Source organism: Sphaeramia orbicularis, chromosome 12, assembly GCF_902148855.1.
Source record: "Sphaeramia orbicularis chromosome 12, fSphaOr1.1, whole genome shotgun sequence".
NCBI classification, from domain to species: domain Eukaryota; kingdom Metazoa; phylum Chordata; class Actinopteri; order Kurtiformes; family Apogonidae; genus Sphaeramia; species Sphaeramia orbicularis.
In genome coordinates this window covers 5,568,345-5,586,421 of record NC_043968.1, presented here as the reverse complement: position 1 = coordinate 5,586,421, position 18,077 = coordinate 5,568,345, and the positions used below count along the sequence as shown (strand labels likewise).

Here is an 18,077-nt window from a genome sequence, read left to right as displayed (position 1 = left end):
GCTGAAAACAGCTGTTCAACTGTGCACAGAACAACTGAAAGGGTTCTATCTGACCTCTGACCTTTTACTTTGTTTTAACTGATTATTTATGTTATTGATAATGTTTTAATTGTAATTGTGTGTTTTTAACCTGTCTCTTTTCCATTTATGTAAAGCACTGTGAACTGCCCTGTGTATGAATTGTGCTATACGAATAAATCTGCCTCCCTGCCTGCCGATTTGTCAAATTCTCATTAATCAATTGGGAGAAGAGGTTCTGCTTCTTCATCCTGTCACTCACTCTTTTACAGTGGTGTTAGATGTAACACACAGGTGTCAAACATATGGCCCGCTGGCCAAAACCAGCCTGTCAAAGGGTCCAATACAGCCCGTGGGATGAATTTGTGAAAAGGCAAAAAATTACACTGACAATATTAACAAACAAGGATGTTAAAATCATTTTAGTTCAGGGGTGGCACACAACAATTCGATTTCAAGTGGGTCAGCCCAGTAAAATAATAACATAATCATCTATAAATACTGACAATCGCACATATTTATCTTTATTTTAGTGTAAATAAGTAAAATTACATGAAAATGTTTATATTTACAAACTATCCTTTAAAAAAATGTGACTAGACTGAACAAACGTGAACATCTTGAAATTACTTAAGAAAAATAAGTGAAGTTTTACCAATATTCTTCCTGTTATTAAATGTTTTGTGTATTTGTAGATCCACTGTGATCTGTAAATTGTAATCCACATGTGTAAATGATAAACTGAGGCAGAATATTGTTAAAATTGCACTTATTTTTCCTAAGACATTTCAGGCTGATCTTGTTATTCACATTTGTAATGAAACTTTATAGATGTAAACATTTTCAAAATGTAATTTTACTTTTTTCACTGTTATTCTTTTACTGGTCCGGTCCACTTCAGATCATATTGGGCTGAATGTGGAACTGAACTAATATGAGTTTGACACTGCTGATATAAAGAGCTGTGCAGGTTCCACAGTCTAGGGCTTCACCATCACCCAGAACAGTAGAAGGGCAGATTTCTCCTTTGCACAAGGACTCACCAGGGTGAAGCTTTTTGGCGAGGCGGCCCAGCGTTTGATGTTGGTCAGGTTCCACTCCTGAATCACCTCTTTCGTCTTCTCATCCACTCTCATCACACTCTCTTTGGTGATGCCCAGCAGACGAGGCACCAGCTTGTTCTTTCCTTTCATTTTCTCCTGCATGACGTTAAACAGAGGGGGAAAATGCCTCATATGTTGTATACAGTGTTGTTATCCTTAACCATTAAAATATGTTAGTAAGCGATAAAGCAAATTAACTCAGGCCAGTCTATGTGGGGACTGATGTTGGAACTGGATAAATCTGATGATCAGCACAAATGTAGTGAATTTGTTACAATAAAACAGTCAGAATTACAGAAACAATATCAGTGCAACACAGAACTGTGACACTATAACACACAGGTGTCAAACATGTGGCCCAGGGGCCAAATCCAGCCCGTCAAAGGGTCCAATCCGGGCCCTGGGATGAATTTGTGAAATGCAAAAATTACACTGAAGATATTAACAATCAATGGTGTCAAAGTCATTATAATTCAGGTTCCACATGCAGATGTATACAGACCAATTAGTTCTCAAGTGGATCAGAGCAGTAAAATATTATCATAATATCCTATAAATAATGACAACTGCAAATTTTCTCCTTGTTGTGGTGTAAAAAAGTTAAATTACATGAAAATGTTTACATTAACAAACTATACTTTTACAATAAATTTGAATAACCTGAACAAATATGAACACCATGAAATGTCTTAAGAGAAGTAAATGCAATTTTACCTACATTCTGTTTTTAAATGTTATGTGTATTTGTAGATCCACTGTGATCTGTAAGTTATAATGTACACATGTAAATGATAAACAGAGGGATAATATTTTTTTTAAATTGCACTTATTTCTCTTAAGACATTTCCAGCTGTTCCTATTACTCAGATTTTTAAGGAAACTTTGTAGATGTAAACATTATCATAATTTAATTTAACTTTTTCACTGTTATTATTTTACTGGTCTGGCCCACTGCAGATCATATTGGACTGAATGCGGCCCCTGAACAAAAATGAGTTTGACACCTCTGCTATAACACAATAAATCAAATGTGGAATTTGAGTGAGTGTGAACAGACACAGAAAGTGACAACTTTGTCCTCACCTTGACCAGAAAGAAGGAGACTCCGTAGGTTTTCAGAGAGCGGGCCAGTTTCACGTAGCTGACTTTGGCCTCGATCTCTGTCATGTTCTGGCAGTTTTTGTGTGCCTGCAGAAACAAGGTCAAGGTTAAGGTCAAGTTTATTTATATAACACATTTACAACAATGCAAAGTGTCTAAAGTGCTGTGCAAGGATATAGGTAAAACTCAAAGATATAATAAAACAAAAATATGTAGAGAGAGATAGAAGATAAGATATACTAAAACTGATAACAGATACACAATAATAGCATAAACAGTATATAACAAGAAAAGCACTCGGAGAGCGCAGACCTCCACCAAGACAGATCTGCCCCCCCCCCCCCGATCACCACCAAAATGTAATCATCCTGAAAATTTAATGAAAATCCATCCATAACTTTTTGAGTTATCTTGCTAACAAACAAACAAACACGCAAACAAACACGCACACACACAAACACACAAAGCAAAGTGATCACAATACCTCCTGGCAGAGGTAAAAATACAACCAGAAAATAAAACAAATAAAAGTCCCACTTATATTAAAAGCCAGTGCAAATAGGTGTGTCTTTAAAAGAGATTTAAAGTACTCCATGGACTGTGCACATGTGACATGATGGGACAGAGTGTTCCAGAGCCTTGGACCTGCTACAGAAAAGGCTCTGTCATCTTTTGTCTTCAGACGGGTATTTGGTACGTCTAAAATCAGGTGATCTGAGGTTTGCTACAGCTACAGCTACAGTGTAGTATGGAATTCAAATACTGTAAGAAGCATAACTTTATAAGTGATGTTTGCTGGACCTCTCAAATGGTTGAATTGATTTGATACAGACGTGTTGTTTCAGTCGGGATTTGATATGTAAGGCTCAATGTTCAAGGTTCTTTATTAGTCTCCATTGGGTGAAATTTGGCTCAGGTTGGGGTGGGGGGTTGCTTCTGCAGACAATAAGAGCATTCTGGATAATAAAAACCACAAAAACCTATTTAGAACAAATAAGCATTCATTTATTTGTTTTCCTTTCTTTGTTTTCCTTGCGAGTGCAGCTTTCCTTTTAGTTTTTAAAGATGCTTTCAGTCTTTCTTTTGTAAAATCAGGTATCTGGTCAGGCCTGAAAATGTAAAAAAAAAAAAGAACCAACAGCCCCGTAGGTCACTGGCATGTTCTATCAAGAATCAATAATAAGTTGAATTTGTGAGGTTGTCAAGTTCTGTTCTATGTTAGAGTCCTGTGGTCTTTATGCAGGAGACCAATCTCCCAATAGAAGTGGGTGGTACTTTCACTGGAGGAGAACTCAACTAATGAAATGAAAGTCCATATAACACTTCCTATCAGTGCTCAGTAGTAACTATATTGATCTCTGTAATCATTTACATGTTCTGAACCATCAAAATATGGCCCATTATATGTAAAGGCACATTTTTAATATTCAAAAAATTCATCAAAAATTCAACAATAAAAGTACCTCAAAACTATGAGCAAACTTTGTAGACATTGTCCCAAGGAAGCTACATCTAAAATCTGAAATTAATCTGAACCAGTAGTTTTGTGAGAGAAAATGTTTGCAAACGACAACAAAGACAACATCAGGCACAGCGTCTTCAAAACAGCTGTTGGCTAGAGCTAAAAAGTACTGCGTCACATTCAAAGCAATTCCAAATGAGCCTCTTTTACTGCAGTGATGCCATGTGTTTTAGTCTTATGTACATATGAAATAAACTGACAAAGACATAAACTAAAGATATTCTCTTAATAATTTTACTAATTTAGGTAAATGTTTGTTTTTATCTTTATTTCCAGTACAATCTCAACCTCTTACCTGAAAGATCTTCTTCTCTCCTTTGTGCTTAATGTACTCTTTAGGAAGGAACTCTTTCAAACTGAGAACAGAAAATAAAAATACACCTGATGTTAATGGATTATTTTACGACGCTCAAAACAGAAAGGTCAGACATTGCAACACAGCCCAAACAGTAGTTCTAGTATGAATAGAAAAGGAGCACTCACTCTAAGAATCCAGACTTGTGTTTGGACTCGTTGTGGTCACCGAACTGGATCTGACACTGATAACCTGCGAACTCACAGGCTTTGTCAAAGGAGACGGGATGAGAGCCGTTTAAAATGTCATCACGAGCCTGTTCAAAACACAAGCGCCAGTCAATCTGAGACAAAAACAAGGTGAAATTAATACCCATGAACCATTCGTTTCAGTGGTCTGTGTACCTGCACGTAGAGCAGGTTGAGCTGGACAGGGTCTCTGGAGTCCACGTTCTGGTCTGAGTAGAAGAACTTCCTCCTGAGCAGCAGCATCTCTGTTTCCTCCACACCCTGTTCCCTCAGTGTCCGGCCGTGGTCCAACCAGTTCACTGAAAAACACAGGAAACTTCAACCTAACCAACCTATGCTGTGTTTGTTACACACCACCCGCTTCCTGAGAGCAGCTGAAATATTCAAAATAAAATAAATAATAATAAAAAAAAAAGACGTGAAAAATGTAACTACTTTAATTCTAGTCCAATTGAACCACATTTTTTCATAAAGTAGTTTCGTAGTTCAACTCCTTCATTTGTGAAATTGTTTTTAATTTGCAAAACTATAGACCAGAGGTGTCAAATTCATTTTATTTCAGGGGTCACATTCAGCCCAATTTGATCTCCAGTAAATAACAACATATTAGTCTATAAATAATGATAATAATAAATAAATAGCCAATAAATAATGACAACTCCAAATTCTTCTCTTTGTTTTAGTGCAGATAACACTAAATATTTACAAAGTATCCAAACAAAAAATGTGAATAACCTGAAAAACTGAAATTTCTTCAGAAAAGTAAGTGCAATTTTAACCACATTATGCCTCAACTTATCATTTATGGATGTGCATTACAGATCAGATCTACAAAGGCAAAAAACATTTAGTAACAGGCAGAATATTATTAAAATTACAATTAATTTTCTTTAGACATTTCAGGTTGTCCATATTTGTTCAGGTTATTCATATTTTATTGTTAAAGGGTAGTTTGTTAATGTAAATATTTTCATAATTTAATGGGTTTTTTTGCACTAAAACAGAAAATTTGGAGTCATTATTTAAAGATCATTATGACATTATTTTCCTTAAGATTATATTGGTCTGTATGTGGAACCTGAACTAAAATGAGTTCAACACCCTTGACTGTTAATATTTTCAGTGTAATTTTTGCACTTTGCAAATTCCTCTCGTGGGCCAGATTGGAATCTTTGGTGGGACGGTTTGGCCCGTGGGCCACATGTTTGACACCCCTACTATAGACCATGTTCATGATGATTATTTTTCTCTGGTGTCCTTCCCATGGTCTCATTAACTGATCTGCACCTTTAAAGTCATGACTTTTCTGTAAATTTGAGTCCTGGGAGGCATACAATTCATTTTTGGGGTGTTTTTAACTGAAAAAGTTGAAGAACCCTGCAGACATGTGAGTTCTAATCTGACAAAACATGGCCCATCAGATTCAGCTCAATGTCTATAAGGATGTGCAGCACCCAGAGAGCCATAGCACCATCACCAGTGAGTCCATACCCCTGATACCTTTGTTAAACAGAAGTACTGACTAGAGATGTAACGATATGAAAATTTCATCAGTTATTGTGACCAAAATTATCACGGTCATCATTATTATCGTAGTATTATTGAAATTGTGCTCAAAATGTTCAAAAAGTACTAATACACACACTGAAATAATTTAATCAAGTTGTATTTTGAAAAAAACAAACAAAAAACAAAACAAAACAAAACCAAATAAAATAATTTGCACAATGTTCCTTCTATTGCAGAAACATTTAAATATTAACCCTTAGTGGTCTGAGCCTATTTTGTCCGTTTTTCACTCCTTTTGATTTTGCCTTTATATACTATATAAACAAATGTTTATTATACCCATGTTTGGGATCTGTTTTTTCAGCACAACTTCATCTGTATCATCTGTCTATTATTTTTTCACTTTAACCTACTATAAAAACATAAAAGGACGAAAAAACACAAAAAAAATATATAAAATCCGATTTTAAAAATGTATATAATTTATTGCATAAATAACACAGAGATGCTTAATGAACCTTTTCAAAGACTTTAAAAGTGAATATTGGTTCCAAATATTAGGTACAGAAAATTAAAATTGTAATAAATTAAAACTATACTCAAATATTTGACATAAAAGCAGATCTTTACATAAGCGTTTTCTCTGGAAAAGTGCGGTAATCAAACACGGTTATCATGATAATTAGAATTTAAATGGTAATAATAACCGTTTGCAATTTTACCACCGTTTACCGTTATACCGGTAATCGTTACATCCCTAATACTGACACAGCAGAGTATAAACAGACTAACAGAAGCTGTCAGGTTCCTTACACTCATCATCTGTATGAAGCTTCTGTTTCAGCTTCTCCATCTTCTTGTCGTCTCTCAGCAGGGTCTTCTCTTTCTTCAGGGTGCCCATGTTCTCCTCTTTCTTCTCTTCACCGATGTCACGCACCAGTGAGTACTCGTCATAGTTTGTAATGCCTGGCGCATAAACAAATCAGGGTTACTTCAGTTTTAGTTGTAATTTTACACTGCTGCACATTAGGGCAGAAAAGACCATAAATGGACAAAGGTGTGAAGTTTCAAAGGCAACAGGTGAATTTAAAACACAGTGACATCTTCATATCATTCTGCCCTCACACAGTATTAAAGTCTACCTGTACTGGTCATGCTTACAACATTAATTGTGCTTTGTGTATTACTTATAACCAAGAGGCACAAATTCAGAAAGAACGAAAGAAAGAAAGAAAGAAAGAAAGAAAGAAAGAAAGAAAGAAAGAAAGAAAGAAAGAAAGAAAGAAAGAAAGAAAGAAAGAAAGAAAGAAAGAAAGAAAGAAAGAAAGAAAGAAAGAAAGAAAGAAAGAAAGAAGAAAAAGAAAGAAAGAAAGAAAGAAAGGCACAAATTCAGAAAGAAAGAAAGAAAGAAAAAGAAAGAAAGAAAGAAAGAAAGAAGAAAGAAAAAGAAAGAAAGAAAGAAAGGCACAAATTCAGAAAGAAAGAAAGAAAGAAAAAGAAAGAAAGAAAGAAAGAAAGAAAGAAAGAAAGAAATCACCATAAATGCACCACACTGGATCTTTTTATTACGTGAATTATGGGCGGGCGCAGACATATGGGAGCAGAAGTGACGTACCCATGTTGTTTATGGCTGTAGTACGAGTAAACAAGCAGCAGTCAGTGAGCAAGATTGAGTGGAAAACATGAGTTCACGTTTTTTGTTTGTGCAGCTGTAAGCTCTGTACTCTGCCATTGTCCTAGAGACACGACCCAGCACTGGTCGATAATGTGTCATCTTAGACTGGTGTCTGCTGAACAGGGTCAGTGACCAGTCCATCACAGCCCAGGTAATCGGACAATACAACATTACTGCGTCACTACTGGTGCTGGAACAGCCGTGAAGGAGGAAACATGTCTCCGATCATGACTGACTGATGGAGCAGTGACTTAGTGCTTGAACATACTTGACAACGAGTTATTACATAAGTTACCTGACGGAACCGCTAGCATTACACAGAATCTTTTGAATAGCTAGAAATGAACATTCACTACAGGTACCCTTTAAAGTTAAGAGCTGTTGTGTGACAAAGCTCACCTATCCTTGCACAGATGGTCATGAGCATGTCGCTGACAATCTTGGAGTCATCCACCATGACGGTTTTGACGGTGCCGTCCAACATGCGGATCTTCAGAGGCCTCTGTTTCTTCTTGTACTCCAGAGTGTCCTGAGAGATGAGAAGAACAGTTACGCTGCCGAGCCCTCACATTAACCCAACTGTCCTATCCTTCACATTAAAACTTCAGATTTCATCATGTAACGATAAAATTAACACACCAAATGTAAATCTCATCAGATGAACATTGTAATATTTTGACAGTGGCTTTATGTCAAGTCCTAAGTTTGTAAAAGGGTATAAACATTATTTACCTAACCGCAAAGCTAAATTTATCGAATAATAATAATAATAGAAAAATAACAAAAATAAGCTTGAGATTGTGTCATTTCTACCTCTAGCTGTTCTTTTCATATTTCAATTACTTTTATTATGGATTTAATTGAATTGTCTTCTATTATTTTTGTCATTATTGTTTACCCAGATTTCTGATTGTAATTCTTTCAAACACTTTGTACAGTTTTATTCTTAGCACCACTGTTTTCTGTTTTTGCCTAGTTAAACTGTAAATAAGGCCTTCATCCAAATATCTAAATAAAAGAATCCATACATGTGGAAATATAATAAAACATTAAATCATAGGATGCATTTATAGAATTGTACAAATGAACAGATACAGAATTAAATGAAACAGCTTCAAAAACAAAACAAAAACACTATAATTATTCTTATATGTTTTTGGATTATTATTTATTTCTCTTTGCAATTCTACATTTTAAATGAATGAATTAATCTTTTGTTTATACTTCCCCATTTCTTTCCTTATTCAGTCTTTATTAGGGCTCCCCTGTGATTCTGTATCTCAAAGTATTAAGTGTTTCACAAAAAGCTGACAGACACTAAGCTTAAAGGTGCGGTTCTTCAAGTGTTATTGAAGACTTAGCTCCTCAGACATTTACATTTGTCAGATCATTATACAGTGGCTGTCTGTAAAATGATATGATATTAAAAATAACTTCCACAAGTCAAAGTAATTCGCAGCAGTACTGGTGTTGGACAGTGACTCACTCCATTCCTCAACATGTAGTAGTCCAGGGCCTTTCCTGCCTCCAGCCAGATGCCTTTCTTTGGGTCTTCGTCAGACAAAAACAGCCCGTAGTCATTGGCTGAAAAAAAAAAAACCACAATTACCAAGTGGGTTTCTTCGAGCACATGTGTTTGGATTTGATCTGTGTTCAGTTCTTGTGATGATGTGACTTTAAAAGTGTGTAAAGTGCCACACTGCACATCATTTCCACATATTCTGGGAATGCCCAAAAATGAACCATTATTGGAAAGAAATACACAAAGCCATAGAAAACATTCTTAATACCTACTTACCTTTGGATTTCAAAACCATGTATTTGGGATACATTTGTCCAGAGGTCAAAAACATAAACAGATACTTATTGAGCATATTACTAGCTGCAGGAAAAAAGGCAATAACTGAACGATGGATGACACAAGAAGAACCGACAACAAACAATTGGATGGACATAACTATGGGAATTTATAGGATGGAAAGAAAAACCTTCACTGTAAATTTGAAGATCGATTTTTTTTGTGCAACACTGGGAGGCATGGGTGAGATATGTGAAACCTTTGAGATCTGATTTTGCTAGGATGATTGCATGAATATGAACCCAAAATCCTCTGAAGGAAATATGTTTTTGTGTTTTTATTTATCTTTATTTATACATTGATTCTTTACTTTCAGATCCTGTATGCCGGACCATGATGAGCTGCTGTAAATGTTTTTGTTTTGTTTTTTACACCCACTCTCTGGATGTGTATAGTTTGTGTATGTTTGTTTTTTCAATGTGTGAAAAAAAATCTGAATTCTTTCAATAAAAAGAGAATTAAAAAAAACAAAACAAAAGTGTGTAAAGTGGCTCCTTTGCCCATATTAACCAGGTCAGTGGGTCTCTGGACAATCAGTCATATTTACTCCAAAACAGATGGAGTTCCACGGTTCAGAATGGGACAGTGCTTAGGCATCGGTGCAGAACTGTTTGGAAGCTGTTAAATTATACAGAGTGATGGTGGTTTCTTACTCTTTGTCTTTCAAAATGACTTACAGGTTTGGACACGTAAGGCATAGAGTTGCTGTTGAAACAGCTTACGTAATCAGACATAACTCTGCATGCTCTGGAGCTGATGTATCTGGTGAGCAGAGGGCTATTTTAAGTTTATAGTAACATTCAACCTCAGCCCCTGTAGAGAACATGTAATCAACAGGACAAAGCAGCAGGTATCAGATCTACACTCTCCTGCATTCCACTATATGGTCCCTTCATTATACTCCACAGTTATACTCTGATCTTAACCCAGGCAGGCCCAGGGCTACTTTTGTGTCAGTTCACAAATACATTGTTCTCTCTATTACTCCTTCCTTAAGTGATTTATCACTGTTTATTGTGATATTATCCTCTTTATTGTGCGTTTCTTCAGAAAAAATGTGATACTGTTCTATATTTAATTTAGTGATGTTCAAAAACCTCAGATTAAAGTTGAAGGCTATTATATCAGAAACAGAGAAAACTGCAGAAAAAGTGATTTTTTTTAAACCAAATATATCATTAACTGAACATAAACCCAGCGTCTCCATCCATCCAGAGCAACTTTTGTGTTTTTTTTTTTCTCTATATTTAACTTCTCTTAAGTGATTTATCACCATTTATTATAATATTATCCTCTGTATTTTCTTTTTATTCAGTGAACATCAGATATTTTCTTATATTTAATTCACTAATCATGTAGATGTTCATAAAAGCTCAGATTAAAGTTGAGGGTTATTAGATCAGAAACAGAGAAAACTGAAGAAAAAGTGACTCTTTCAGCAAAATATACCATTAACTGCACATAAATCCAAGTGTCTCCACCCACTGTCATTTTTCAAACTACATGGATGTGTATATATATATATTTTTTACATCAATTTTGTTCAGTTTGTGGTTTGTTTTCTGCAAGTCACATATTATTTTGTTGATTTATTATTCTTTTTTTTTCATTTTATTGATCGCTTTGGCTGTTTTTGTTTATTTTGTTGCTTATTTTATTATTTTTCACTTAATTTTGGTAAATTTATTGCTTTATTTTTTCATGTTATTTTTTAGGATTTTGTAAAGTTTTTATTCATTTGTGCATTTTATTTATTATATATAAAACAAGTGTGTCCATCCACTGTCATTGATCCAACTCCATGGGTTTTACTGGTGAATCAATGTTGCAGAAGATGACGGTGCTTCCATGGTAACTACAGAGCCTCTGAACGTCCAAATATGGTCATATCTGATGACCATGAAAAGATGAAGAACTGTATTTTACACCAATTATTTACATGTACTGATGAGATTAGTGGATCAATAGGTATTAAACAGTTTAGATCAGTAGATGGTTTTGGACACCGGTGGATGTTTGCTTCTTTCTGAGTTAACATTTCATCCAAACATTTACATTTATGTTGGGCTTTACCGTGTCTTTAAGTGAAACATTATGTCATCATTTTAACCCACATGTAAAAGCCTGGAGTTTAAGGCACAGACAATAATTAATTCATTTTAAACTCATCATGTTGTTTTAAGATTGTAAAAGAAAAAATGACTACAACGAATGACTTCCCTCATCCTCCATTTCTGTCATTCAGTGGGTTTATAGTTTATGACTGTGATAATACTGTAGTGCTTCCTTTTATCCTGTTAAACCTTCTACCATTAAAGAACCAAACTGCATATGTTTCACTCATAAAAGGCCTGTCTACATTATCTGGGTTTACCAACAAATAATCACAACCACACTGTAAACCTCCACTAATAGGCCCAGCTCTGGGGTGTGGTTTCCTCTGGATTGTGATCTTGTGAATGAAAGCCCAACTGAACAAAGTGATAACAACATTTTTAGTTAATTTAATCTACAGTTACTACACTGATCCAAAATATGGTTACACTTTGATTTTAACATTAAGTCACTTTTTTGATCAGCAAAGAATGAAGGATTGTATTAAAAAGGGGATGTAGCCACTGTAGCTTTTGTAGCCAGAGTGACTATATATGGTCAAATGTGATGAGGGAAGAGTAAAGGGTGAAACTGACGAGCTAATGCTAACTTACAAAAACAGTCCAGACCAGTTATGTTTAATTGTTACCAACAAATTCCTGCTCCATGAGATAATGTGGCTAAATGATGCTAGCAGGCTAAGTTGAATTAAGTAACCACAAGCAAATCTAACAACATCAATTAACAGGCTAGCTCACTAAATTAACAGGCTGACATACTATAAGCTGTGATGTGGTACTGAATTAAATAAAACATTAGCCACTGTAGCTATTGTGTGTAACTGAAAGTTTGGGTAACAATGTCCTTTGATATTTTTTCTTACTGTAACCCCTTCACCACAATGAAAAAAATGTGTTTCTCAGGAAATAACATTTGATTTTAGAGAGAGAAGCTCTGAAATTCTGACAACAGATGAGTGAGCTGCCAGTCAAAACTGTTCGACATCACAGCCTTCTGTAAAAACTTATTAAAAGAGGACTATACATTTTTAATATGTTTATTAGAGGGCCAAAATAAAGCAAATGAGGAGAATGACTAAAGTCAGTTAGACCCAAGGAAGTGGGGAAAGACAGAACCACCAACAAAGGACCAATAAATCACAATTTTTGAAGGAATACATACAATGAAAAAAATAACTCACAAACTGAGACTAAACGAAGCACAAATGGACAAAAAATGGAATAAAAGGACTGATTACAGAACCTGGAACAGTGGAAGGACTGAATATTGTGAATGTAGTGTTGCTACCAAAGCAAGGTTTGTTTTTTTGTTGACTATGTGTTTATAAAATTAAAATAAAAAACTTAAGTGGGGGGGGGGTCAGTTGGACCCAGGAGTTTAGTGGCCATCAGTGGTATCACACTTACACTTTAGGCTGTGGTCAAAGTGCATCAGGGTAAGGTATGTACTTATGGTTATGATAAGAAACCCTTCCTACATATATATGTACAGTATGCATGTAGAACAGAGACAGAAACTCACGCTGGCCAAGCTGGGCCTCTGGAACTCTCTCCCTGATGATGCGGCAGGCGTCGTACACCATGGTGGAGGGCTCAAACTGCATGGTCTTCACGACGTTTCCCACGCCGATCTTTAGCGACAGGGCCACCATGATTGCTGCTCTGCACCTCCACCCAACTCACTCCTGCATAATAAGAACAATAAAGTTTATTTATATACCACTTATCACAGAACAAATTCACAAAGTGCTTTACAATAAAATCTGAAATAAAATACATAGGCATAAATACACACAGCTACATAAACATACAGTTACATACACAGACTTTAAAATATCCAAGCACCTTATGTAGCGGTACTACACCTACTTTTCGATCCACCGTAGATCACTTAAATAACTGTTACACTTACATCACCAGTTCACTTTAGATTACTGCTACACTTTATTTTTCTCTGTTTCACTTTATATCACTGCCCTGAAATGTGTAAATACAACCAGAAGTCTTTATTTACGGCATTGTACAGGAAGCTCTTTTAGAGGTAGTTCTTTAGCAAATGTCTTTTAGAGTGTATACATACTAACCTTAATGTCAACCTGGTACCAACCCACTGTTGTGTTTTTGGTCTGTCTGTTTTTTCTCTCCTTGTGCTGTATGTAAAGCTGCTGAATACTGGAATTTCCCTCGGGATTAATAAAGTATCTATCTATCTATCTATCTATCTATCTATCTATCTATCTATCTATTATACATTACACACTATTAAATTTAGCTCTTGTCTAACTCAAATTCTCTTTGAGGACAAGAAAAAAAAGTATAAAACTGAAATTCAGGTATTCAAATGTTAAACAACGGACATTGGATAACTGGTCAAATTTAAGAGAAAACCTAAACTAATTATAAACACATTGAAACATAATGTATGTGTATTGTTACTGAGTTTGAAAGTCAGTTCTACAGTAATTCCAGAGCTCCAAACATCTAATTCACTTTATTTACTACTTTACCACTTGTCTCTACTAGTACTTTTATTCTGTCATTATTAAACTATATATACACACACATATTGTGCATATTATAACAGAATAAGCTACTTATTAATACTTCTTTTATTATTATTACTACTTTGCCACTTGTTTCTACTAGTACTTTCCAATGTGCAATTGCAATTTTTTCACTACTGTTTTTAGTAGTTTTTTATAGTTATTGTATTGCTTTTTTCTTGTGATATTTCTTTTGTGTATATTCCGTGTTGTGTTGCTTTTGGAACCTCAATTTCCTGAAGACTCTGCCCAAAGGATCAATAAAATTCTATCTAATCTAATCTCTCATGGTGTGAAAGGCAATTACTTATTGACGTCTTCCAACCTGAATTTGTCTGCACAGTAAACAGACTGTCTTGTGGCCCTAAAATTCTGTAATCTGTTGTATTAAAGTTATCATGTAACCCCAGTGATGAATATTAAGTTATAACTAATTGAATAAATTCCTCATAATTCAATCACTTTCGCACTAATGCTAACACTACCATGTGTGTGGAAATACAACAAATTTCTAAACATATTCTTAGATTATTTTTTAAAAAGATATACGGGAAGACAGTCTGACAGACAAGCAGACAAAGGAAGTACAAGTTGTTGCAAAGTCATCAGTTTTAAGAGCATTTCTGAAATTCCACTCCTAAAATTTTCTCAGCACAAGGTTAGAGACTGGGCTCAAAATGAGGAAACTGTAGCATTAGTTATATATAAATACAGTACACAAAGCAGCAGCATTTACATATTCAGCATGTCTGCATTTTTCGATAAGGAAGAAGAAAAAAACTGGAAGTATTGTCCTGAGGCCAAATTATAGTCAAATAAAGTAACATCTTACATCCATGTCTGTCTAGTCTTCTACAGTAATAATAATAATAATAATAATAATAATAATAATAATAATAATAATAATAATAATAGTAATATTATTTCATGTTACTACTACATTAGAAAAACCCGAGGTACAAATAACATGTGTACATCCCAGGCCTTAAGCAGGTGGGAATACAGCAGTGAAACATCTGGTCTGCTTCAAGGTTCAGTCTGTACTCACATGCTTACATGAAGTTTGTGTTGGAGTCTGTTTTGTGTCTGCCTGTGTATTGGCAAGAATCTGGTGATAGGATACAAATCACAATACTAGGATCATGATATGATACTGTTAAAAAGGCAATTTTTTGATTGTTTCTTTTTTAAACCATTATTTCCTGGAAGAATTGAATTACAGCATAAATCTACACAAATACTAAACACATTTTCATTTGATCCCAACAGGATCTAATGTTATATCACCAAATGTTCCTGTGTTCAAACTGAAATTCTGTTTCAGAGACATTACAGTTTAAGATCCTGTTCAAATGTTCAGATTCTATTAGCTCACAACTAACATCAGAACAGTATTTGAGTTCAGTCCCAACAAAGGAACTCCCATCTGCCTCTCAGACGGTAAAAAGTGCTTTTAGGATGATTCAAATAACCATTATTTAATAAAACAGTGTTAAATAATAATAAGTAAGATATCAACAATAAAGAAGACCAAAAAACAAAAATGAACCTCCACAATATCTGCATTTGAATAAAAACCTAAAAATATTGATACAGTACTTTTTAATATCGATACAACATTGTGAAATGAAATATCGCGATTTATTGCAGAACTGATATTTTCTAACACCCCTATAGGTTATTATGATAGTATTTGACTGATCTGACCCACTGGAGATTTAAGTGGTCTGTTTGTGGTCCCTAAGCTAAAATGATTAATATCTTCAGTGTAATTTTTGTATTTCACAAATTCATCCCAGGGACCAGATTGGACCCTTTGGTGGGCTGGATTTGGCCCCCGGGACACATGTTTGACACCTGTGCCTTATGGTGTTCATATTATATTCCATTTACTTGTGCTTTAATTCTTAGGGTCCTATGTCACAGAATGTTTTGTTTTGTGGAAAAATGAAAATATCTAAACAAAAAGTAAAAAAAAAAAAAAAAAAAAAAAAAAAAAAAAGATAAATGATGACTTAGCAATAGCCATACACTGCGGGAGTTTTTCACCAGTGTTATGATTTGCCCAGGCTATTATCTTTTATAGCTGAATGATGCACAGATCATCTTCTCAATGCGTTGACAGTTTTGACTCAGAGTCTTGAAGACTGTGGTGAAACCGTGGCTGTAGAAGAGGCACAGAGTAAGCAGGTCTGTTTAGAAAGCTGACGCTCAGCAGCAGCAGAGAGCGGCGAGGAGACGGCGTGGAGAAGGAAAACAGCGTGGCATGTGTTGGCATCTGAGTTTGGAAGGATTGAATGTCACAACACAGACGCCCTGACACCCTCCGCCTCACATCCTGCTGACACTGTATCACTATCAGTTCCTCCTTCTTTTTCTGGCTCCTTCCATGATGACAAGCGGATGCAGCCGGGGGTGTGTCGCATAGACGGGGATCAGATCGCAGGATAAAACCAGCACCGTGAATGCTGGGTACTGTAGTAAGAGAAAACTGCAATAAAACAGCTTTGTCCTTTAGGGCTGTAAGAAAATATCAGTTCTGCAATATATCGCAATATTTCATTTCACAATACTGTATCGATATTCAAAAGTACTGCATCGACATTTTTAGGTATTTATTCAAATGCAGATATTGTGGAGGTTCATTTTTGTTTTGTTTTTTTGTTTTTTCTCTTTCGTTTATATTTATTATTATTATTATTATTATTATTATTATTATTATTATTATTTCACACTCTTTTATTCAATAATGTTGGTTCCTTTGTTTGGATTGAACTCAAATCCTGTTCTGATGTTAGTTGTGAACTAATAGAATCTGAACATTTGAACAGGATCTGAAACTGGAATGTCTGGAAAACACAATTTCAGTTTGAACACAGTTTGAACATTTGGTGATAGAACATTAGATCCTGTTGGGATCAAATAAAAATGTGTTTAGTATTTGTGTAGATTTCTGCTGGAATTTAATTCTTCAAGGAAATAATCATAAAAAAAAAAAAGAAACAAAAAATTGCCTTTTTAACAGTATCATATGTCATATTGTGATCCTCGTATTGTGATTTGTATCATATCGCCAGATTCTTGCTGATGCACAGCCCTATTGTCCTTATGCATGTTTTGCTCTCCAGTAAATGAAAGCGCAAATCAAGTAAAAATAAAAAAAGAATGGGCTTTTATTTAACATTTTTATATTTCTATTTCAGGGTTAGACCTTTTTAAGACTATTTAGAACAGAATTTAACATCCATTTCACAGCCATACTGGCAAAAATTCATGACTCCTACAATTTAGGAAAATGTATTTATTTACTCCAGCGCCTTGATTCCCATTGTTCTGAGTCACCTCTCATCGGGGGCTGCAAAGTTCGCAAAAATTGGTTCCTAATTTCAGTATAAATTGTCAAGTTGGAATGGGTGGAACTGACTCGACTAACATTACTGTCTTTGCAGTTTGGACAATTAACGGACACATTTAAACACAATACAGCCAACAAGTTTATGGGAACATAATTTAAGACCTACCATATCAAATTTAAGACCTTTTAAAGACTTTTGTAAGGTATTAAATGCAGATTTGTAAATTCAAGGCTTTTAAGGCTTTTTAAGACCCTATGGGAACCCTGTATTTATATGAAAAACATTAAAGACACTAATAATCACACTAACAGTTCTGTAAATTACATTTAGCATGCAACACATTGTAGATCAAAGTTTCGATAACCATCACATTATTTCTTTCCTGCTGGTTCTTTTTTTTTTTTTTGGCAAACACTGAAGAAGGCAGATGTTATTTTTGGTTTTACACTACTGATTATGATCAGAACATGACAAAAGCAGAATATCTCAGGAATCTAAAAGTAGAATTTGAATGGTAAAATCATTTTTTCAACATTAAAACATAACATGCTGTGCACTTTTAATCCCCCTCAGCCAAATATAGTGTAAGATTCTGTTGAGTTACTTCCCTATAACTTCTGTTAGATTGTCATTTTGTAAAACTTATTACATACATATTTATATTTGAAAGTATAAATATATAAATAAAATTTTGATTGATTGATTTGATTGGTTTTCCCCTGTATGTCACTTTGG

General features: G+C 34.9%; 1 protein-coding gene across 1 annotated transcript in view; it reads right to left on the bottom strand.

Moving 5' to 3' along the window:
- The window catches only part of tln1 (talin 1), a 124,102-nt gene that overhangs the window by 73,805 nt on the left and 32,220 nt on the right, over positions 1-18,077 (bottom strand). The window contains exons 3-11 of the mRNA XM_030148819.1: positions 12,966-13,128; positions 8,958-9,055; positions 7,871-8,000; positions 6,610-6,762; positions 4,444-4,586; positions 4,228-4,355; positions 4,040-4,100; positions 2,205-2,309; positions 1,062-1,217 (exon numbers count right to left, since the gene is read on the bottom strand). Of these exons, the coding sequence (XP_030004679.1) occupies positions 1,062-1,217; positions 2,205-2,309; positions 4,040-4,100; positions 4,228-4,355; positions 4,444-4,586; positions 6,610-6,762; positions 7,871-8,000; positions 8,958-9,055; positions 12,966-13,095 (1,104 nt within the window). The 5' untranslated portion in view covers positions 13,096-13,128. The remainder of the gene's footprint in view (positions 1-1,061; positions 1,218-2,204; positions 2,310-4,039; positions 4,101-4,227; positions 4,356-4,443; positions 4,587-6,609; positions 6,763-7,870; positions 8,001-8,957; positions 9,056-12,965; positions 13,129-18,077) is intronic.